This window comes from Triticum aestivum, chromosome 2D (genome assembly GCF_018294505.1).
Source record: "Triticum aestivum cultivar Chinese Spring chromosome 2D, IWGSC CS RefSeq v2.1, whole genome shotgun sequence".
Lineage (NCBI taxonomy): Eukaryota > Viridiplantae > Streptophyta > Magnoliopsida > Poales > Poaceae > Triticum > Triticum aestivum.
In genome coordinates this window covers 601844173-601867495 of record NC_057799.1, presented here as the reverse complement: position 1 = coordinate 601867495, position 23323 = coordinate 601844173, and the positions used below count along the sequence as shown (strand labels likewise).

Below are 23323 nucleotides of genomic sequence, written 5' to 3'. Positions count from 1 at the left end.
CAAACGTCACAACGTAACTGGGTGGCTATAAAGGTGCACTACAGGTATCTCCGAAAGTGTCTGTTGGGTTGGCACGAATCGAGACTGGGATTTGTCACTCCGTGTAAACGGAGAGGTATCTCTGGGCCCACTCGGTAGGACATCATCATAATGTGCACAATGTGACCAAGGAGTTGATCACGGGATGATGTGAGTTACGGAACGAGTAAAGAGACTTGCCGGTAACGAGATTGAACAAGGTATAGGGATACCGACGATCGAATCTCGGGCAAGTAACATATCGATAGACAAAGGGAATTGCATACGGGATTGATTGAATCCCCGACATCGTGGTTCATCCGATGAGATCATCGTGGAACATGTGGGAGCCAACATGGGTATCCAGATCCCGCTGTTGGTTATTGACCGGAGAACGTCTCGGTCATGTCTGCATGGTTCCCGAACCCGTAGGGTCTACACACTTAAGGTTCGATGACGCTAGGGTTATAGGGAAAGTATGTACGTGGTTACCGAATGTTGTTTGGAGTCCCGGATGAGATCCCGGACGTCACGAGGAGTTCCCGAATGGTCCGGAGGTAAAGATTTATATATGGAAAGTTGTTGTTCGGGTTCCGGGAAAAGTTCGGGTTTTTCGGTATTGTACCGGGAAGCTTCCAGAAGGTTCCGGAGGATTCCGGAGGGGTCCGGAGGTCCGGAAAATGTTCCACCACGTCCAATACAGCAGCATGGGCTGTAAGGGGGCGCCCTAGCCTTAATGGGCCAGGGGCACCAGCCCCCCCAAGGCCCATGCGCATGGGAGAGGGGAAACCCTAAGGGGGAGGGCCTCCACTTGACTTGGGAGGCACTCCTCCCCCCTTTGGCCGCCCCCAAGCCCCATCTAGGGCTGGCCGCACCCCTTGGGGGGGAAACCCTAGATGGGGGGCGCAGCCCTCCCCCTCCCCTATATATAGTTGAGGTTTGGGGCTGCCCAAGACAGGAGAACGTCTCTCTTTCGGCGCAGCCCTACCCCTCTCCTTCCTCCTCCTCTCCCGCGGTGCTTGGCGAAGCCCTGCAGGATTGCCACGCTCCTCCATCACCACCACGCCGTCGTGCTGCTGCTGGATGGAGTCTTCCCCAACCTCTCCCTCTCTCCTTGCTGGATCAAGGCGTGGGAGACGTCACCGGGCTGCACGTGTGTTGAACGCGGAGGCACCGTTCTTCGGTGCTTAGATCGGAATCAACCGCGATCTGAATCGCTACGAGTACGACTCCTTCATCCGCGTTCTTGCAACGCTTTCGCATCGCGATCTACAAGGTTATGTAGATGCACTCCCCTTCCCCTCGTTGCTAGATTACTCCATAGATTGATCTTGGTGATGCGTAGAAAATTTTGAATTTCTGCTACGTTCCCCAACAGTGGTATCAGAGCTAGGTCTATGCGTAGTTTCTATGCATGAGTAGAACACAAAGTAGTTGTGGGCGTCGATGTTGTCAATTCTTCTTGCCGCTACTAGTCTTATCTTGTTTCGGCGGCATTGTGGGATGAAGCGGCCCGGACCGACCTTACACGTACACTTACGTGAGACAGGTTCCACCGACTGACATGCACTAGTTGCATAAGGTGGCTAGCGGGTGTCTGTCTCTCCCACTTTAGTCAGAACGGATTCGATGAAAAGGGTCCTTATGAAGGGTAAATAGAAATTGGCATATCACGTTGTGGCTTTTGCGTAGGTAAGAAACGTTCTTGCTAGAATCCCATAGCAGCCACGTAAAACATGCAACAACAATTAGAGGACGTCTAACTTGTTTTTGCAGGGTATGCTATGTGATGTGATATGGCCAAAAGGATGTGATGAATGATATATGTGATGTATGAGATTGATCATGTTCTTGTAATAGGAATCACGACTTGCATGTCGATGAGTATGACAACCGGCAGGAGCCATAGGAGTTGTCTTAATTTATTGTATGACCTGCGTGTCATTGAATAACGCCATGTAAATTACTTTACTTTATTGCTAAGCGCGTTAGCCATAGAAGTAGAAGTAATCGTTGGCGTGACAACTTCATGAAGACACAATGATGGAGATCATGATGATGGAGATCATGGTGTCATGCCGGTGACGAAGATGATCATGGTGCCCCGAAGATGGAGATCAAAGGAGCAAAATGATATTGGCCATATCATGTCACTATTTGATTGCATGTGATGTTTATCATGTTATGCATCTTATTTGCTTAGAACGACGGTAGTAAGTAAGATGATCCCTCACTAAAATTTCAAGAGATGTGTTCCCCCTAACTGTGCACCGTTGCGAAGGTTCGTTGTTTCGAAGCACCACGTGATGATCGGGTGTGATAGATTCTCACGTTCGAATACAACGGGTGTTGACGAGCCTAGCATGTACAGACATGGCCTCGGAACACATGCGAAACACTTAGGTTGACTTGATGAGCCTAGCATGTACAGACATGGCCTCGGAACACAAGAGACCGAAAGGTCGAACATGAGTCGAATAGTAGATGCGATCAACATGGAGATGTTCACCGATGATGACTAGTCCGTCTCACGTGATGATCGGACACGGCCTAGTTTGACTTGGATCATGTATCACTTAGATGACTAGAGGGATGTCTATCTGAGTGGGAGTTCATAATCAGATGCACTTCATTATCATGAACATAGTCAAAAAGGTCTTTGCAAATTATGTCATAGCTTGCGCTTTAGTTCTACTGTTTAAGATATGTTCCTAGAGAAAATTTAGTTGAAAGTTGGTAGTAGCAATTATGCGGACTGGGTCCGTAAACTGAGGATTGTCCTCATTGCTGCACAGAAGGCTTATGTCCTTAATGCACCGCTCGGTGTGCTGAACCTCAGTGTTGTATTAGGATGTTGCGAAACATCTGACATACACGTTTTGATGACTACGTGATAGTTCAGTGTGTGATGCTAACGGTTTAGAATTATGGCACCAAAGACGTTTTGGAACGTCGCAGAACATATGAGATGTTCCGAAGACTGAAATTGGGATTTCGGACTAGTGCCCACGTCAAGAGGTATGAGACCTCTGATAAGTTTCTTAAGCCTGCAAACTAAGGGAGAAAAGCTCAATCGTTGAGCATGTGCTCAGATTGTCTGAGTACTACAATCACTTGAATCGAGTGGGAGTTAATCTTCCAGATAAGATAGTGATGGTTCTCCATAAGTCACTGCCACCAAGCTATTAGAGCTTCGTGATGAACTATAAAATATCAGGGATAGATGATGATCCTTGAGCAACTCGCGATGTTTGACACCGCAAAAGTAGAAATCAAGAAGGAGCATCAATTGTTGATGGTTAGTAAAACCACTAGTTTCTAGAAGGGCAAGGGCAAGAAGGGATACTTTATGAAACGGCAAATCAGTTGCTGCTCTAGTGAGGAAACCCAAGGTTGAACCCAAACCCGAGACTAAGTGCTTCTGTAATGAAGGGAACGGTTACTGAAGCGGAACTACCCTAGATACTTGGTAGATGAGAAGGCAGTCAAGGTCGACAGAAGTATATTGGATATACATTATATGAATGTGTACTTTACTAGTACTCCTAGCAGCACCAGGGTATTAGATGCCGGTTCGGTTGCTAAGTGTTAGTAACTCGAAATAAAAGCTGCGGAATAAACGGAGACTAGCTAAAGGTGAGATGACGATGTGTGTTGAAAGTGTTTCAAGGTTGATGTGATCAAGCATCGCATGCTCCCTCTACCATCGAGATTTGGTGTTTGCGTTGAGCATGATTGGATTATGTTTATCGCAATACGGTTATTCATTTAAGGAGAATAATGGTTACTCTGTTTATTTGAATAATACCTTCAATGGTCTTGCACCTAAAATGAATCTCGATCGTAGTGATACACATGTTCGTGCCAAAAGATATAAAATAGTAATGATAGTTCCACATACTTGTGGCACTGCCATTTGAGTCATATTGGTATAGAACGCATGAAGAAGCTCCATGTAGATGGATCTTTGGACTCAGTTGTTTTTGAAAAGATTGAGACATGCGAACCATGTCTATTGGTATATATGCATGAAGAAACTCCATGCAGATGGATCGTTTGGACTCACTTGATTTTGAATCACTTGAGACATGCAAATCATACCACATGGGCAAGATGACTGAAAGGCCTCGTTTTCAGTAAGATGGAACAAGAGAGCAACTTATTGGAAGTAATACATTTTGATGTATGCAGTCCAATGAGTGCTGAGGCATGCAGTGGATATCGTTATGTTCTTACTTCACAGATGATTTGAGTAGATGCTGAGTGTATTTACTTGATGAAACACAAGTCTGAATTATTGAAAGGTTCAAGTAATTTCAGAGTGAAGTTGAAGATCGTCGTGACAAGAGGATAAAATGTCTGTGATACGATCATAGAGATGAGTATCTGAGTTATGAGTTTGGCACACAATTAAGACATTGTGGAAAGTGTTTCACAATTAATACCGCCTGGAACACCACAGTATGATGGTGTGTCCGAACATCATAACTGCACCCTATTGGATATGGTGCATACCATGATGTCTCTTATCGAATTACCACTATTGTTTATGGGTTAGGCATTAGAGATAACCGCATTCACTTTAAAAGGGGCACCACGCAATTCCGTTGAGACGACACCGTTTAAAGAAACCTAAGTTGTCGTTTCTTAAAAGTTTGGGGCTGCGAAGCTTATGTGAAAGAGTTTCAAGCTGATAAGCTCGAACCCAAAGCGGATAAATGTATCTTCATAGAAAACCCAAAACAGTTGGGTATACCTCCTATTTCAGATCTGGAAGCAAAAGTAATTACTTCTAGAAACGAGTCCTTTCTCGAGGAAAAGTTTCTCTCGAAAGAATTGAGTGGGAGGATGGTGGAGACTTGATAGGGTTATTAAACCGTCACTTCAACTAGTGTGTAGCAGGGCACAGGAAGTTGTTCCTGTGGCACCTACACCAATTGAAGTGGAAGCTTATGATAGTGATCATGAAACTTCGGATCAAGTCACTACCAAACCTCGTAGGACGACGAGGATGCGTACTACTTCAGAGTAATGAGTAATCCTGTCTTGGGAGTCATGTTGTTGGACAACGATGAACCTATGAGCTGTGGAGAAGCGATGGTGGGCCCATATTCCGACAAATGGTTAGAAGCCATGAAATCCGAGATAAATGCATCTTTAAGAAGAAGACGGACGTGGACGGTAATGTTATCGTCTATGAAGCTCGACTTGTGGCAAAGAGTATTTCCACAAGTTCAAGGAGTTGACTACGATGAGATTTTCTCATCCGTAGCGATGCTTAAGTCCGTCAGAATCATGTTAGCATTAGCTGCATTTATGAAATCTGGCAGATGGATGTCAAAAAAAGTTTCCTTACCAGTTTTCGTAAGGAAAGGTTGTATGTGATACAATCAGAAAGATTTTGTTGATCCTAAGGATGCAAAAAGGTATGCTAGCTCCAGCGATCCTTCCATGGACTAGAGCAAGCATCTCGGAGTCAGAATATAAGCTTTGATGGAGTGATCAAAGTTTTTGGGTTTATACAAAGTTTGTTAGAAACTTGTATTTACAATAAAGTGAGTGGGAGCGCTACAACATTTCTGATAAGTATATGTGAATGACATATTGTTGATCCGAAATGATGTAATATTTCTGGAAAGCATAAAGGGTTGTTTGAAAGGATTTTTTCAAAGGAAGACCTGGATAAAAGCTGCTTACATATTGGGCATCAAGATCTATAGAGATAGATCAAGACGCCCGATGATACTTTCAAAGAACGCACACCTTGACATGATTTTGAAAGAGTTCAAAATAGATCAGCAAAGAAGGAGTTCTTGGCTGTGTTACAAGGTGTGAGTATTGAGCAAGACTCAAGACCTGACCACAGTAGAAGAGAGAGAAAGGACGAAGGTCGTCCCCTATGCTTTAGACGTAGTCTCTACAGTATGCTATGCTGTGTACCGCACATGAAGTGTGCCTTGCCATGAGTTGGTCAAGGGGTACAATAGTGATCCGGGAATGGATCACATGACAGCGGTCGAACTTATCCTTAGTATCTAGTGGACTAAGGATTTTCTCGATTATGGAGGTGAAAAGGAGTTCGTCGTAAAGGGTTACGTCGATGCGAACTTTGACACTAATCCGAATGACTCTGAGTAGTAAACCGGATTCGTATAGTAGAGCAGATACTTGAAATGGCTCCAAGTAGCGCGTGGTAGCATCCACAAGATGACATAAATATTCGTAAAGCACACACGGATCTGAAAGGTTCAGACCCGTTGACTAATAACCTCTCTCACAAGCATAACATGATCAAACCAGAACTCATTGAGTGTTAATCACATAGTGATGTGAACTAGATTGTTGACTCTAGTAAACTCTTTGGATGTTGGTCACATGGTGATGTGACCTATGAGTGTTAATCACATGGTGATGTGGACTAGATTATTGCCTCTAGTGCAAGTGGGAGACTGTTGGAAATATGCCCTAGAGGCAATAATAAATAGGTTATTATTATATTTCCTTGTTCATGATAATCGTTTATTATCCATGCTAGAATTGTATTGATAGGAAACTCAGATGCATGTGTGGATACATAGACAACACCATGTCCCTAGTAAGCCTCTAGTTGACTAGCTCGTTGATCAATAGATGGTTACGGTTTTCTGACCATGGACATTGGATGTCGTTGATAACGGGATCACATCATTAGGAGAATGATGTGATGGACAAGACCCAATCCTAATCCTAGCACAAGATCGTGTAGTTCGTTTGCTCAGAGCTTTTCTAATGTCAAGTATCATTTCCTTAGACCATGAGATTGTGCAACTCCCGGATACCGTAGGAATGCTTTGGGTGTACCAAACGTCACAACGTAACTGGGTGACTATAAAGGTGCACTACAGGTATCTCCGAAAGTGTCTGTTGGGTTGGCACGAATCGAGACTGGGATTTGTCACTCCGTGTAAACGGAGAGGTATCTCTGGGCCCACTCGGTAGGACATCATCATAATGTGCACAATGTGACCAAGGAGTTGATCACGGGATGATGTGAGTTACGGAACGAGTAAAGAGACTTGCCGGTAACGAGATTGAACAAGGTATAGGGATACCGACGATCGAATCTCGGGCAAGTAACATATCGATAGACAAAGGGAATTGCATACGGGATTGATTGAATCCCCGACATCGTGGTTCATCCGATGAGATCATCGTGGAACATGTGGGAGCCAACATGGGTATCCAGATCCCGCTGTTGGTTATTGACCGGAGAACGTCTCGGTCATGTCTGCATGGTTCCCGAACCCGTAGGGTCTACACACTTAAGGTTCGATGACGCTAGGGTTATAGGGAAAGTATGTACGTGGTTACCGAATGTTGTTCGGAGTCCCGGATGAGATCCCGAACGTCACGAGGTGTTCCTGAATGGTCCGGAGGTAAAGATTTATATATGGAAAGTTGTTGTTCGGGTTCCGGGAAAAGTTCGGGTTTTTCGGTATTGTACCGGGAAGCTTCCAGAAGGTTCCGGAGGATTCCGGAGGGGTCCGGAGGTCCGGAAAATGTTCCACCACGTCCAATACAGCAGCATGGGCTGTAAGGGGGCGCCCTAGCCTTAATGGGCCAGGGGCACCAGCCCCCCCAAGGCCCATGCGCATGGGAGAGGGGAAACCCTAAGGGGGAGGGCCTCCACTTGACTTGGGAGGCACTCCTCCCCCCTTTGGCCGCCCCCAAGCCCCATCTAGGGCTGGCCGCACCCCTTGGGGGGGAAACCCTAGATGGGGGGCGCAGCCCTCCCCCTCCCCTATATATAGTTGAGGTTTGGGGCTGCCCAAGACAGGAGAACGTCTCTCTTTCGGCGCAGCCCTACCCCTCTCCTTCCTCCTCCTCTCCCGCGGTGCTTGGCGAAGCCCTGCGGGATTGCCACGCTCCTCCATCACCACCACGCCGTCGTGCTGCTGCTGGATGGAGTCTTCCCCAACCTCTCCCTCTCTCCTTGCTGGATCAAGGCGTGGGAGACGTCACCGGGCTGCACGTGTGTTGAACGCGGAGGCACCGTTCTTCGGTGCTTAGATCGGAATCAACCGCGATCTGAATCGCTACGAGTACGACTCCTTCATCCGCGTTCTTGCAACGCTTCCGCATCGCGATCTACAAGGGTATGTAGATGCACTCCCCTTCCCCTCATTGCTAGATTACTCCATAGATTGATCTTGGTGATGCGTAGAAAATTTTGAATTTCTGCTACGTTCCCCAACAGCAAGATTCTCGGGAAATGAACTATGGGAGCGGGTTCCTGAAACAATAGTTCATCATTAAACCAAGGAGGGGATGAGGAGGTGGCTGATGGGCTCAACGAAAATTCATCGAGAATTCCAAACAGATGGATTTCCACAATAATGTGAACAAGAAGATGACACTTGTCAATCAAATGATATAATGTTGTATGCTCGAGGAAAACATACACCATCAATCATTAGTTGAAAGGTGTGCCCGAAATATGACCTTAGGCAGCAAGATCAATGTTAGAGTGACGATTCAATAACTAGCAGTCTAAGAATGAACTGTCGATCGTTAACTTCAAAGCAATAGGGTTGCTAGAAGTACAGAACTCAAGCAGCATCCTTAGCATATTGGTATCCTGGTTAAAAACAACACGAGGACCAAGGAAGAATGGTGATGGTGAGAAGTATCATCATACCGAGAATTTCTAAGAGGTGGAGCAATCCCCTCAACATTCTCAACAGAAAAGACAATAATACTTCAAGGCAGAACACAACACTAGCTGGAGAGCAAGTTGTATTCATAATGTGGACAAGTTCGCGATGAAAGGAAGTCAAAGGTGTTGTCGATGATAATAACAATCATCGAGGACAAGGAGGGTATTTCTCATCATGAATACAGTTGACATCTCGGAAGAAGTCAAAGTGTTGAAGGTGATCCGACACATTTGCCGGGAGGTTTCGAGAGGATGCAATCAAACAACAACGACAACAAGCAAGGGAATGACGAAGTGGCAAGTTATAGGATCAATATATAAGATGCAAGCTCGGAACCAAGGTTGCCTTTCAAGACAAGCAACATGATGTTGAAAGCTCGACGTAAGTCGTGCTCACACACTGAAGATTTCGTGCACCAGAGAAGGACGAGGTAGCACAGTCAAAGATAGCAAGACCAGGATGCAGCCGATAGTCTAGGAATGACCAGATTGAGTTCAGAATTTCCTAGTAAAAATACTAGGGGTATTTGATTTGTAGTGCGGAATAATTTCACTAGTCGGTGTCCTCGGTTGACAACAACCCAGAACCCGTAGAGTGATTACGACAAGGAAAGACATTACTTCAACAAAGTTAGTAAGATGTGGTGCAATGGCAAGACATCTTCGAGATACCGGGGGGTAATACTCGAAGGTAGAACATGATAGAAGTAGAACCGGGTCATTGACCTATGACAGTAGATACTTCAACCTTGCCAAAAATAGACGAGGCACTGGAATGAATTCCCATCAGATATATCAGATCAGGACAGCATGGTCGGAACCATAACTGTAAGGAATCAATTTCAAGAATACCGAAAGAATCATACAGCTGGATAATCATTTTTCAAGAAGCTTCCAAGACGATCTACATCATTTTCATGGGCATGAACACAAAGTTCAAGGTCGACTCCCACTTCTTTAATGCATATCATTTCATTCACCTCTCGCTTTGATAAAACTGTAGTGTTGGAATTTTATCTGGTAGACACCGAAAGAGTATGACTTGTGAAAACTTTCGGGTTCTCACGGATTAGGGGAAGGCATAGGTTCAACCCATCGGGCATCTTAGTAACATATACCACAAGTTTCAAAAGTAATACACAAGCTCGAAAGCAGAGCATGGTTGGCCAAGCAGAGGATACAATTTACCAAAGGCACTATGTATCAGGGGAAGAACTCACAAGGTGATTGAATATGAAGGACACTGTCGGATAACAATCCAACAATGGATCGGGCGATCCACAACGGAGCTGATGTGAGTATCGGTACTCACTCAGAGGAAGAAAGAATGCAGAGCATCAGATTCAAGAATCACCTGATTAGTCTGATGCTTAAATAGAAGGCAATTATGGTTTCCAAAAACGAAGGATCAGAAGCAGATGCTCTGATCAAGGATTGATAAGTTGAAAACACTTAGTTGGACAATCAATAAAGGTTTGAATTGCCGAGAACCAACTCATGTCCGGAATGACGTCTAAGTCGGGAAGAAAATTTTAAAAAGGATAACCTGATGACTGTGTGCGCACGCACATATTGAATCAATAGGCTCAAAATGACTAAGATAAGGGATGTTATCGAGGACTACTAGTCATATGGAATTAACCATAATGCAAGCAGGCAAGAATTTCAAGAATAACCGGTTGCAGAGGATTTTCGAAAGATCGAAAAGTATCCCGAAGAATTATGTGAGACACATGAACAATTGAGAAGAACGTATCCTCAATAAATGTGAAGAAAAACCCGTAAGGGTTTTCATGCGAAATAAAACTGCAAGACAGTAAACTCAAAGGATTCTCGGGACAACGGCGAATATTTCGAGGCATCTTGTAACAACAAGAGCGACGAGAAATGATCATGAGAATGACAAGCGCATGCAGATATCCATATGGATATATCGGTGGCAGTGAATTGCAAAGGCGATGAGCACAAGGGTCTCTGGGAAAATATTGAGGGATATCCTCAGAATCTTCTGACGAAGCAGGTGATCTTCCGGAATGAGGACTCTCCGGGAGAAATAGTTACGAGAACCTAGAGTTAGAGTTAGCAAAATCATTTAACCCGAATAGAGGAGAGATTAAAGTCCCAGAGTAAAAGGGTCGAGGAGTAAAAGATCCTAATACCACCCAATGGCGAAGTGGGCCCGTAAGACTCACAGCCATGTCAGTAAAAGTTTTATAGTGACTAGACTCAACTTCGGCCAAGGAGTTTGGAAGGGGGATTCCTACAGGCAGTCGGCTCTAATACCAACTTGTGACGCCCCCGATTCAATCGTACACTAATCATACACGCAAACGTGGACGATCAAGATCAGGGACTCACGGGAAGATATCACAACACAACTCTAAAAATAAAATAAGTCATACAAGCATCATAATACAAGCCAGGGGCCTCGAGGGCTCGAATACAAGTGCTCGATCATAGACAAGTCAGCGGAAGCAACAATATCTGAGTACAGACATAAGTTAAACAAGTTTGCCTTAAGAAGGCTAGCACAAACTGGGATACAGATCGAAAGAGGCGCAGGCCTCCTGCCTGGGATCCTCCTAAACTACTCCCGGTCGTCGTCAGCGGCCTGCACGTAGTAGTAGGCACCTCCGGTGTAGTAGGAGTCGTCGTCGACGGTGGCGTCTGGCTCCTGGGCTCCAACATCTGGTTGCGACAACCAGGTAGAAGGGAAAGGGGGAAAAGAGGGAGAAAAGCAACCGTGAGTACTCATCCAAAGTACTCACAAGCAAGGAGCTACACTACATATGCATGGGTATATGTGTAAAGGGCCATATCGTTGGACTGAACTACAGAATGTCAGAATAAGAGGGGGATAGCTAATCCTGTCGAAGACTACGCTTCTGGCCACCTCCATCTTGCAGCATGTAGGAGAGAGTAGATGGTAAGTTCACCAAGTAGCATCGTATAGCATAATCCTACCCGGCGATCCCCTCCTTATCGCCCTGTTAGAGAGCGATCACCGGGTTATATCTGGCACTTGGAAGGGTGTGTTTTATTAAGTATCCAGTTCTAGTTGTCATAAGGTCAAGGTACAACTCCGGGTCGTCCTTTTACCGAGGGACACGGCTATTCGAATAGATAAACTTCCCTGCAGGGGTGCACCACATAACCCAACACGCTTGATCCCATTTGGCCGGGCACACTTTCCTGGGTCATGCCCGGCCTTGGAAGATCAACACGTCGCAGCCCTACCTAGGCACAACAGAGAGGTCAGCACGCCGGTCTAAATCCTATGGCGCAGGGGTCTGGACCCATCACCCATTGCACACCTGCACGTTGCGAGGGCGGCCGGAAGCAGACCTAGCAACCTCCATTACGAAGCAAGTCACGTTACGCGGTCCAATCTGGCGCGCGCCGCTCAGTCGCTGACGTCACGAAGGCTTCGGCTGATACCACGACGTCGAGTGCCCATAACTGTTCCCGCGTAGTTGGTTAGTGCGTATAGACCAAATGGCCAGACTCAGATCAACTACCAAGATCTCGTAAGCGTGTTAATTGATGTAACCGCGGACACCGACCAGGGCCAGGCCCACCTCTCACCTAGGCGGTCTCAACCTGCCCTGTCGCTCCGCCACAGAGATCCACCCAGAGGGCCGTCGGGACAAAGGTCCTTTCAGCCCCCAATCCGTGAATCACTCGCGGGTACTCCACGAGCCGACCCGACTTTAGTCACCACATGTATCATGTATAAAGTATATAGTATATACCCGTGACCACCTCCCGAGTGATCACGGCCCGATAGTATAGCATGGCAGACGGACAAGAATGTAGGGCCACTGATGGAATACTAGCATCCTATACTAAGCATGTAGGATTGCAGGTAAAGGTAACAACAGTAGTAGCAAAGACAGGCTATGCATCAGGGTAGGATTAACGGAAAGCAGTAACATGCTACACTACTCTAATGCAAGCAATAGAGAGAAGAATAGGTGATATCTGGTGATCAAGGGGGGGCTTGCCTGGAAGCTCAGCCGAGAAGGAGGGGTCGTCAACACCGTAGTCGTACTGGGTAGCAGCGGCGTCGGTCTCGGTGTCTAGCGAGAGAAGAGGGGGAAGAAACAATAAATACAATGCAAACAAATGCATGACGATGCATGACATGACAAAGCGTGATGCTAGGTGTGCCCAATCACGGTAGTAGGTGATACCGGTGAAGGGGGAAACATCCGGGAAAGTATCACCGGTGTTTCGCGTTTTCGGACAGATGAACCGGAGGGGGAAAGTTGCGAGTTCGATGTGTTAGGGATGTGTGGCGGACGAATGGGCTGCGTAACTTTCATGTAGAAAGTATTTTCATCTGAGCAACTTTCATGTAGAAAGTATTTTCATCTGAGCTACGGTTTATTTTATATGATTTTCTAAAGTTTTAAATCATTTTTAGAATTTATTTAATTAATTTAATTCAACATTATCCAGAACAGTACAGGTTGATGTCATCATGACGTCAGCAGTCAACGGAGGTGTGGACTGGTCAAACTGACGTGTGGGTCCTGCATGTCATTGGCTGATAATTAACTAACAATTAATTAGGTTAATTAGTGATTAGATTAATCTAATTATGATTAATTAAGTTAATTAATTTAGTTAATTAATTAATTAATTAATATTACTATTTTTTATTAAAATCGTTCTGGGGGGTGGGGTCCCACATGTCATAGGGCCAGGGGGCACTGGCCCAGTGGTCATTGGCCCATAGGCCAAAGTGGGTCGGGCGCAACGGGCGCCGGGCGTCGGGCGTCCGCCCGAACGGGACTGGCGAGGGGGCGCGACGGACGAAGGCCGCCGGGGCGCGGCGAGGCTCCGGCCAGGGGGAAATGGTGGTGGCCGTGGTGGCCGGCGGAGTGGCGGCGCGAGGGGAGCAGTGGTTGAGGCGCGGTGGGGGTTCCGGCGGGCACACGCAGTACTAGCAGGGGCGGCGGCAGCGTCAGCAGCTGCGGCGAGCGCGCGCGCAGGAAGCTCGAGCGGCGCGGGCGAGCATGGCCGGGCGGATGGGCGAGGCTGGCAGCTGCGGGTGACAGAGCAGCGGTGGCGGCGCTAGCAGCATAGGAGCCAAGCCCGCAGCAGCAGCAGCAGGCGCACGCGGCGCGAGCGACTGCAGGTGCTGGGGGGGCGTGTGGGGGAAGGCAGAAGCGGCACAACGGGCCGCGCGGCGCGTGCTTGCGTGGCGAGGCAGAGGTGAGGCCAGGAGGGCGCGGGCCAGCGCGGGGGACACGCTCAAGCGCGGCCAGATCGCGGCCGGAGTGGGTGAGCGGTTCGGTGGCGATGCGGGATGCAGGGTAGGCCGCATCGGTGAAGGTGGTGGCGGGGTCGTGCGGGCGGAGCAGTGGTCGGGGTCACGGCGGCGCGTGGCCACGGCTAACGGCGCGCGAGGGAGACAGAGAGGAGGGAGTGGAGGCCGTGCCTCACCGCGGGAGTGTAGTGCTACGGGCAGCGGGGGTCGAGGAGGTGGATGGGGACGACACCGGCGTGGAGGAGGCAGGCCGGCGAGGAGGTCCTAGGCGGCGGCAGCGTGGTCCCTGTGGCGGCGGCGGCGTTGTCCCTGCGACGGCGGCGGCGTTCGAGCCCTCCCTTTTCCCGATCCAGATCGGGATCGATGGGGGGTTGGAGGAGAGACGTGTGGGAGTGGGAGGGGGCAAGTGGGGAGTGGGGTAGGTTAGGGTTTCAGTGGGTGATGGGATAAGGAGGAGTAGGGGGAAGTGGCCGGCTGGGCTGGCCCATTCGGGCGGCTGGGGTCCGCGTGGATGGCCATCTGGGCCAAAAGGCCCAGCGCGGGGGGGGGGGCCTTTATTCTGTTTTTGTTTTTTGGTTTGTCTTATTCTTTTAATTATTTCTTTTACTGTTTTATTTCATTCCAACGTATTTAGGAATTTTCTAAAAATGTGTGTTCCGCACTATAATTACCTAGGCATTTAACTGCACACTCCGAACATTTTGGTTTTAGTGTTTGAAAATATTTGATGCTTGACAAAAATACAAAAATGAATCTGAACAGTTTTGACCCAACGCGAGATTAGCAATAGTAACTGAGGTGACGTGGCATCATTAGCGAAGTTTTACTGTAGTCTAATTATCCGGGCGTCACATAAGTCGACAATACAATCTTGTGAATGCAGTGAATCATGTTAAATCTGGTTTGACTACATTTGTTGGGTTTACTATATAGAGTGAAAGGCAAAATGAGATAATTTATCGACATTAGACCAAGTTTATGAAACCTTTGCTTTTTCAGGTAGGATAAAAATAGTCTTGTTCCATATAATTACAATCACATCATGACTTGGTTATTTACATATGTATTTTATTCTATTCCTTTTATCATTTTGAAATGTTATTTCGCACGCCCATGGCCACGTGCTTTTGAGGTATACCTTTGAACTGTCTACTCTTTTTAGTATGTGTTTGGTATTGTAGTGGTTTTATGATAACCATGTTTTCCCAACCAACGTATCATTATTTTACCGCTTTTGTCCAAATTGATTCAAATCCTGTTAGGTCACTCCTAGTGGCTGTCAGGGAGGGATAAGAAATGCAATCTAGTTTCCCGTCTGTTCACTGGCGCCACCGACAGATCCCTTCCCTCCAACAACCACTCCGATCGCTGGAGGGTAAGGGAATCTCAATCCATGCGTCCAATGCACATATAGGGCTTTGTTCCTCGATGGCACGGTTGAGATGGGGAAGACAGAGCTCCATCAAAATAATTGTGCTCGAGCTCTGTCCCCTTCCTGGTGAGGCCTCTAGTGGCAGTGTCGGGGAGATTGAGATTTGGTTACCTCTTGGATCCGTCGATCCTGTGAGGCGAGTGTCTCCGGTGTGGTCCTTTTACTAGAGGCCACGACCATACTGCAATCCTCTTGTCCCCTGTCTCTATCTCTGACACGGTGTTGAGTGCTCTGGCCAAGTCGTGGAGGCTATCGGGAGCACGGATGGGAGTAGCGGGAGGGAGCCGGCAAGCCCATCCGGGAACCGGTGGTTTTCTCCCTTTCCACCATCATTGCGTAGATTTTGGAGCGGGTTGTGGTGTTATTTGTTGCTCCAAAAGAAGTTTGGATGGGTGGTGATAGCAGGTGTTTTTGGCGTGCAAAGCAAAATCTGATTGGCGCTTAAGCTCATGAAAGGTGACACGAAAAACTTAATTAACATACGGCTTCCATTTCCATGATGACTTGAAAAAAGTGAGGCCCGGCAAGTTGCATATTTTTGGCGTTTGGCACGAGTGCCCACATGCCACACTCCCGTCCACAAGTGCCTAAATTCATGTAACATTCGCAAAACAAAACACCTACTTGCTTGCTTGGATGCCAAACTTTGCCCCCCCCCCCCCCCCCAAAAGAGAGAGAGAGAAACGGCTCATTGCTAGCCAATCGAGGTGGGCAAAGAGTGAGAGGCCAGAGATTCTCACGCGTACTTGGAGTTGAGACGGTCCCTGCTTGGGAGAAAGGTTAATTTCTGTAACAAATATATTTTCCAAAAAACTAAGTATATGACGTCAGATTTTTTGGACTTTAGGGGCGAGGTCTCCTTACTGTTGGATTTAAGGCATGAATTTTAGGGCAGGGGACATCAGCTAACAAATTCGCTGCGAAAAAGGAAAGCATCACAAACGCTCCCCAATCTGTCTTCCTAGGTTTCCTTACCTCTTTTCTCCATTCCTCTCACATCACGGTGAGATGCGAGTGGTTCTTCGGTGGGGGGGGGGGGGCAAGGAGAATTGAGCTTGGTGGCACGACGAGATCCCGTGGAGGGCTGGTCCCTCTCTCGAAGTGGAGTTGGACACTGTACAAGGGAGGCATCGGGGAGGCCAACGACGGAAAGATACGTGACGGAAAAGGACGACGTCTTTGGGGCGGAAGACGAGGCTGGCGGTGCCGACGAACGCACGGCGATGATGAGCAGGACGAAGAACACGTGGCACACGCCGCAGCAGGCATGGCGGATCCCGGTTGGCTGCGCGGTGAGCTTTGTTGTACCTGCACGTGCGGTCTAGGAGGTGGGATCTGGTCCAAGGAGCTTTGTTGTATCTGTGTTGTAGACGACCTTTGTGTCTTGCATTATGCCCCAAGTCTTCGGGAATGTTCTTTCTACGATCCATGGGCCCTCTCAAGATGGTCTGTTGGTAAACCGCCATGCGGGGTCCTCGGCCCGGCCCAGCTGACCAGGAGATGACGTGGTGAGTGCCCCCTAGTCTAGGACACCATAAGCGTTTTCCCAAACAAATTTTCATTTTTTTATCGCTTTATGAAACAACTTTATTCAAATCCGGTTAGATCACCTCTGGTGGCTGAGAGGGAAGGATAAGAAATGCGAGCAAGTTTACCATCCATTCCCCAGCACCGCTGGTCCCCTCCCCCTCTGATGGTCGCTTTTGGTGACGGGGCGGTGGGGGAATCTCGATCTATGTGCCTAATGCACATATAGGGCTAGGTTCCTCGGCGGCGCAGTTGAGATAGGGAAGACAGAGCCCTGTCCGAATAAGTTTGCTCGAGGTCGGTCCCAATCTGGTGATGCATCCAATGGTGGTGTCAACGAGCTGGAGGTTTGGTTACCTCTCGGACCTATCGATTCAGTGAGGTGTGCATCTCCTGGTGTGGACTTTTTAATTAGTGGAGGCCACGACCATGTTGTGGAGTCGCGAATCTCTATCTCCGACGCAGTGTTGAATGCTCCCACCACGTCGTGGAGGCTATGCGGTTTCTTCGGGGGTGGCTTTGCCGGCGATGGATGTGTTCGACGTGCTCTAATGGCATCCGCGGCATCCGTTAATTGACTTCGAATTCTTCCTGGGTTGCTAGTCCTCTCAAGCTGAAGATGTTGAATTCCCGCCCTAAACAAGGTTTGGCCGGCTTTTCAGAAAAGAAGTGGAGGGGCACAATGTGCAAACCGTCTTTTTAATGGACAGTTCTAATCGAGAATGTTTCTGGTGCGCCGAACGCCATAGCGCATTTTAATGTGTTTTGAAGAGTCTGAAAAAAAATTAGCACATTGACGCAACATCAATGTATGTTGTCATAAAAATTCAAATCAAAATTCCAAACATTGCACGAGATATAAAAAAAATTGACATCAACGTGACAATGGGAAAAATGTGAATCCCAACCTATCATATGTACTCCCTCTGTAAATAAATATAAAACATCTTATGTTTGTTTACCGAGGTTATACTATTTAGTGTCAAATTTGTTATTATTTTTTACCTCGAGCAATGTTTTAAATTTTGATTTAAATTTTTATGACAACATAGAGAGATGTTGTGTGAATGCGCTAATGTTTTTTTAAATCAAACATTTCTAAAATGTGCTACGGGCATCCCGTACACCGGTAGCACCACAAGCACCGGAAAAAGCTACATGCTTGTTGCGTCAAATATTCGGGCGAACGCACAGGCGAATCACCAACGCATGAATTTGGACCAACCCATTATACCAGAGCGAGGAAGCCGGTTTTCGAACCTTTTTTTTCCCTTACAAGTTTTCCAGTTTCTTTTGTTATTTTTCGTTTTTTCTCTTTCTCTTTTTCCTTTTCTTCTTGTTTTTTTCATTTATTTTCGTTTTTTTCTTTCTTCATTTTTTCTACTTTTTAGTTTTTTCTGAAAAATGTTCGGATTTTAACTAAAAATGTTTTTTGGTTAAGAAATTCAAAATTACAAAAATGCTTGTCTTTTTATAATTTTGTTCATAAATTTAGAAAATCCTGAATTTAATAAAGTCTTTATATATTTTTAGATTTAAAAAATTGTGTTTTTGTTTTTTTTCCAAAATTTCAAAAATAGGCGTGTTTTTAAATTTTGTTCATAAACTCAGGAAATGTTCAAGAATTTTAGAAAATGTTTGCGTTTTCAAAAAATGTTCTTGTGTTGAATTTCTGTTCACAAATTAAAAATGTTTGGTATTTAAGAAACTATTCCTGCTTTAAATATATTTTTTGCAGAACCAAAAAATGTTCCTTTTTTTTCAATTTTTGTCCAGAGTTTCAAAAAATGATGCCATGTGAAAAAATAATCTTTAAAGAATGTTAGTATTTTCATGATTTTGTTTTGAAAAACATGTCATATTTTTCTAAAAAATTGGATTTTTCAAATGTTGTTTGCAATTTTAAAAACTATTCAGGATTTTTAAAATATATTCGCATTTTTTAAACAATGTTCAGAATTCCAAAAAAATCACACTTTTCGAAAAATGTTTTGGAACTTCGAATTTTTTTAAATTTTTGAAAAATATTTGGAATTTCATAAATTATTTGCATTTCTCAAATGATATGCGACATTTCAAAATTGTTCGCATTTTTTTTTCAAAGAATGTTTTTTTTATGTGTATGGTGATGTGTGTTCTTATACATTTTCGCTATATATCACTAGTAGCAATCCTCAGGTAGAGTGGCTAGCTGAACGTGCCTCAAGTTAAAGAGTACGAGTTCCAGTCGTCACGATCTCTCGATGTTTCTAGTATTTGTACGTTGTTTTTTCTTTTACAAAAAACAAGTGTCTTCGCACCCGGTGGGCTAGCCCAGTTGTGCGCAGAGCCTTTGCGCTGCCCTCCTTTTTGTTTGACAATACAAACCCACAAAGAGAGTTTTAGATTTTAATTATTTGCATCCCAAAACAGTGTATAGAAATCAACTTTCCAAACGTTAAGGAGATTGAGTCTAAAGCCTGCTTAACCTTACTCTTAGAAGATTTGTTGTATAAGATCGAAAGACTAAATGAAGATCTTTGCATAAAAACTCTAGAAAAAGAGTGGGCAATGACATTCCCAATCCTTGGGACAGACTTAATTTCACATGTTCTAAGATGAGAAGAGTGATTAAGAAATTCAGCAAGCACCAGTCTGATCGTTCAATGTCCTGGACTCTCCAATAGATTTCTTGCTCTTACCGCTTCAACAAAATTCCTGCAATCAGAAAAGAAGATAGCACAATTTCATCCTAGAGCTTTAACCACCACAGCTGCTATAGACTTAATCCAGCTTGAATAAATATTCTCCCCAGAAGCTTGAATAAATATAGTATGACTGTTAGCATCATTTTTTAAATGCACCAAGTCCAACTTCCTCTTTTGCAATCTCCGGATTATAAGCAGCATCACTGTACGCCGAAGACCTGCAATTTGAGACTGAATATTTGGAACCTGAGAAGGAGAAACATTGTTGTTGATGGAATTGGTGTTAGCCTCCTCTTTCTCCTCACTTAAATCAGCATTTAGCATTGCTTTTGTAGCATAGATGACCCACATAATGTCGCCTTCCTATTTGACGCAAAATGCGTCATATAGGAGGTATCGGTGCACCAGATACATCCCCAGTTCTCATCAGCTGCTTAATGGGCCATAATCTGCCAATACAAAGCACGGCCCAAAACCCAACACACACTGCTAGTCCGCTCGCTATGAAACAAAAGTCTGCTCGCTCAGAAACAAACTGCTAGAAAGGCCACAAGATTCCACCACTCCTCACTTCCTCAGTCCTCGTTACTCTCACTCTCACTCTCACGCCGTTGACCGCATCGTCGTCGGCAGTCGCCAATGGAGGCCGATCCACATCCGGCGGTGGTGCTGCACGCCTGCTTGGGCGTGGGCCACCTCACCCCCATGGTGGAGCTCGCCAAGCTCTTCCTCCGCCGCGGCATCCCCGTCATCATCGCTGTCCCGACCCCTCCGGCCTCCACCGCCGATATCTTCGCCTCCTCCGCCCCCGCCGTCGCCAGCCTGGCCGCCGCCAACCCCACCATCTCCTTCCACCACCTCCCGGCCCCGGAATACCCCAACCCGGACCCGGATCCCTACCTGCAGATGGTCGACACGCTCCGCCTCACCGTGCCGTCCCTCCTCGCCTTCCTCCGCTCCCTCCCCTCCGTCGCCGCCCTCGTCCTCGACACCTTCTGCGTCGACGCCCTCGACGCCGCCGACGAACTCGGCATCCCGGCGTACATCTACTTCACCTCCTCCGCCGCCTACCTCGCGGCGTTCCTCCACCTCCCCCACTACCTCGCCACGACGGACGGTGGCGACTTCAAGGACATGGGCAAGGATCTCCTCCGCTTCCCCGGCGTCCCGCCGATCCCTGCCTCGGACATGCCCCAGATCGTGCAGGACCGCGCGAGCCGGACCTGCGTCGTGCGGATGGGGCAATACAGGCGCAAACCGGAGGCCCGGGGCCTGCTGATCAACACCTACGAGCGGCTGGAGGCGAGGGCCGTGAGGGCGCTCCGGGAGGGCGCCTGTGTCCCTGGCCGCCCGACCCCGCCGGTGTACTGCATCGGGCCACTGATCGTGAAAGGCGAGGCGGCGGCTCCGCGAGCGCAGAGCGCGTGCTTGTCGTGGCTGGACGCGCAGCCGGAGCGGAGCGTGGTGTTCCTCTGCTTCGGCAGCTTGGGCGCGATGTCGGCGGCGCAGCTCAAGGAGATAGCGCGCGGGCTCGAGAACTCCGGCCACCGCTTCCTGTGGGTCGTGCGGAGCCCGCCCGAGGACCCGGCCAAATACTTCCTGCCGCGCCCAGAGCCAGACCTGAATGCGCTCCTCCCCGATGGGTTCTTGGATAGGACGGCCGCGAGGGGGATGGTCGTGAAGATGTGGGCGCCGCAGGTGGAGGTGCTGCGGCACGCCGCGACCGGCGCGTTCGTGACGCACTGCGGGTGGAACTCCGTCATGGAGGCGGCGTCGGCAGGAGTGCCGATGCTGTGCTGGCCGCAGTACGCGGAGCAGAGGGCGAACAAGGTGTTCGTGGTGGACGAGATGAAGCTCGGGGTGGTGATGGAAGGGTACGACGAGGAGCTTGTCAAGGCAGAGGAGGTGGAGAAGAAGGTGAGGCTGTTGATGGAGTCGGACGAAGGGGAAAAGCTCCGGGGAAGGCTGGCATTGGCCAACAAGAAGGCGGCGGAGGCGCTGGCGGACGGCGGGCCGTCGCGGACGGCGTTTGCCGAATTCTTGAAGGATCTGAAGCTCCAGAAGTGATCAAACAGAGATGGTAGCTAGAGCTTATTGCGAATTTAGTATGGGTGATTCTGAAGGTTTGCATCGATTCCCTCTCGGGATAGTAGCTACGCTATGCAGATTTGATTAGCTGCTTCAGAAATTATATCCTTGATTGTAATGATGTGGCATGGCTTAGCTGTGCTTCTGAATTTCAAAACTGCAAGCGTTCCTCCTCTAGAGGAAACAATACGTTGCTTTCGTTGAGAACTGACAGACACTAAATTTGGTTGCTCACTGGCACAACATGCTCAACACGTGATGTGACCGAGTTGCAGCAGTAGGATAGATGTACAATTTGCTTTACTTCTTATTCTTTGATTTTTGGTTTTTGCGTTCTTTTCTGATTTTGTTTGTTGGCTGCAACAAGTCTAGCGTCATTTGGATATTCTCTTCTAATGCAGAATAGTAGAAATTCAGCATTCTTAAAAAAATGGAAACAATTTTTTTGAAGGTTCAGTGTAACTGACTCTTAGTCCAAATGAAACATATAGTTTGGTGAATAGCGCAATTTAGCAACTCAAAGAGGCATATGCCTAACCTTGTGAATTAATTTAAAGATATGAGGGTTAGCCTACTAGATCAGGGACAAGGTGAAAACAAGGTTTTAGTGTGCTTTTGTATTTTAAATCAACAAAATATGAAAACAAGACAAAGAGTAGCTTATGATAGGGTGTGGAGTATATATTTTTTTCCTTCAGTTGAATATAATAAATCGTACAGGATCATGTTTCGCACATTATTCAATCGAATCATATGGCGTGGTCTTATGGAAGCCTACTAGATGAAGAAAGAGAGCAGCTGATTGTAAAAACATGGCAAAACAGTAGGTTGCTACTGATTCATTAACCATGGATAAAAGAGGCACTCTTGAACTCTCGGGGGCCGGTGACAAGAATGGCTCTCGCAAGAGGCTGAGCAGACACTTTTCATGGAACCACAACTCTTCCTCAATGTCGAAGGTCGCAGTCTGGTTGTATGATCATCTATGTACATTGTCGAGAAAATCCTGACACCTTCCATTTCTACGTGTATTTAAGACCGAAACATGTGAGCATCCTGTTCAGGCGGGAAGGAGAGTCGCTTGACGATGGATCACTAGTAGAAGGAAGATGGTATATATGGGTGGCAATGTTCTGTACAGCTTCCATTATAGTCAGACGGTATTATAGTATTGTAGTATGGAAAGGTCGGTGAGCGGGAATGAGCCGAAATAAAGTAACCAAGCTACTCAATACGACTTTTTGGTACGACACAGAATCATGCCCATTCAGGTAATCATCTATCAGGGCACACAACCACATCTAAGCATCGTAAAAAAGATTGTGCACGAAGTAGTTTCGTTTAGAAATTTGCCGTCTAAAACACATGAAACAATTAGAGCAGGAGAACTAGATGTTCATTTAGATAATTATTACTGCACACGATTGGCCATACTGGTTGAGTCTAGTGTGTTTATGAGAAATGGTCATTTTAGTAGCCTGTGTAAAAAGAGATAAGTTTAATCGGAAAAGAATTTGGACAGATGATCGTTTAGCCTAACGAAATAAGTTTAGTGCTATTGACTAGAATTTCCTTTTGGGGAACTAGATTTTCTTTTCAAG

General features: G+C 46.8%; 1 protein-coding gene across 1 annotated transcript; it reads left to right on the top strand.

Annotated features, from left to right (window-relative positions):
• The first annotated feature begins 20171 nt into the window (after window positions 1-20171).
• On the top strand, window positions 20172-21929 carry LOC123054871 (anthocyanidin 5,3-O-glucosyltransferase). Its single transcript, XM_044478746.1, has one exon. The coding sequence runs from the start codon at window positions 20274-20276 to the stop codon at window positions 21699-21701; it is 1428 nt and encodes a 475-aa protein (XP_044334681.1). The 5' UTR covers window positions 20172-20273; the 3' UTR covers window positions 21702-21929.
• Window positions 21930-23323: the final 1394 nt, after the last annotated feature.

Bases quoted from the DNA above. Each gene is read 5' to 3' on its own strand.
- LOC123054871 (XM_044478746.1), top strand. From the start codon at position 20,274: ATGGAGGCCGATCCACATCCGGCGGTGGTGCTGCACGCCTGCTTGGGC.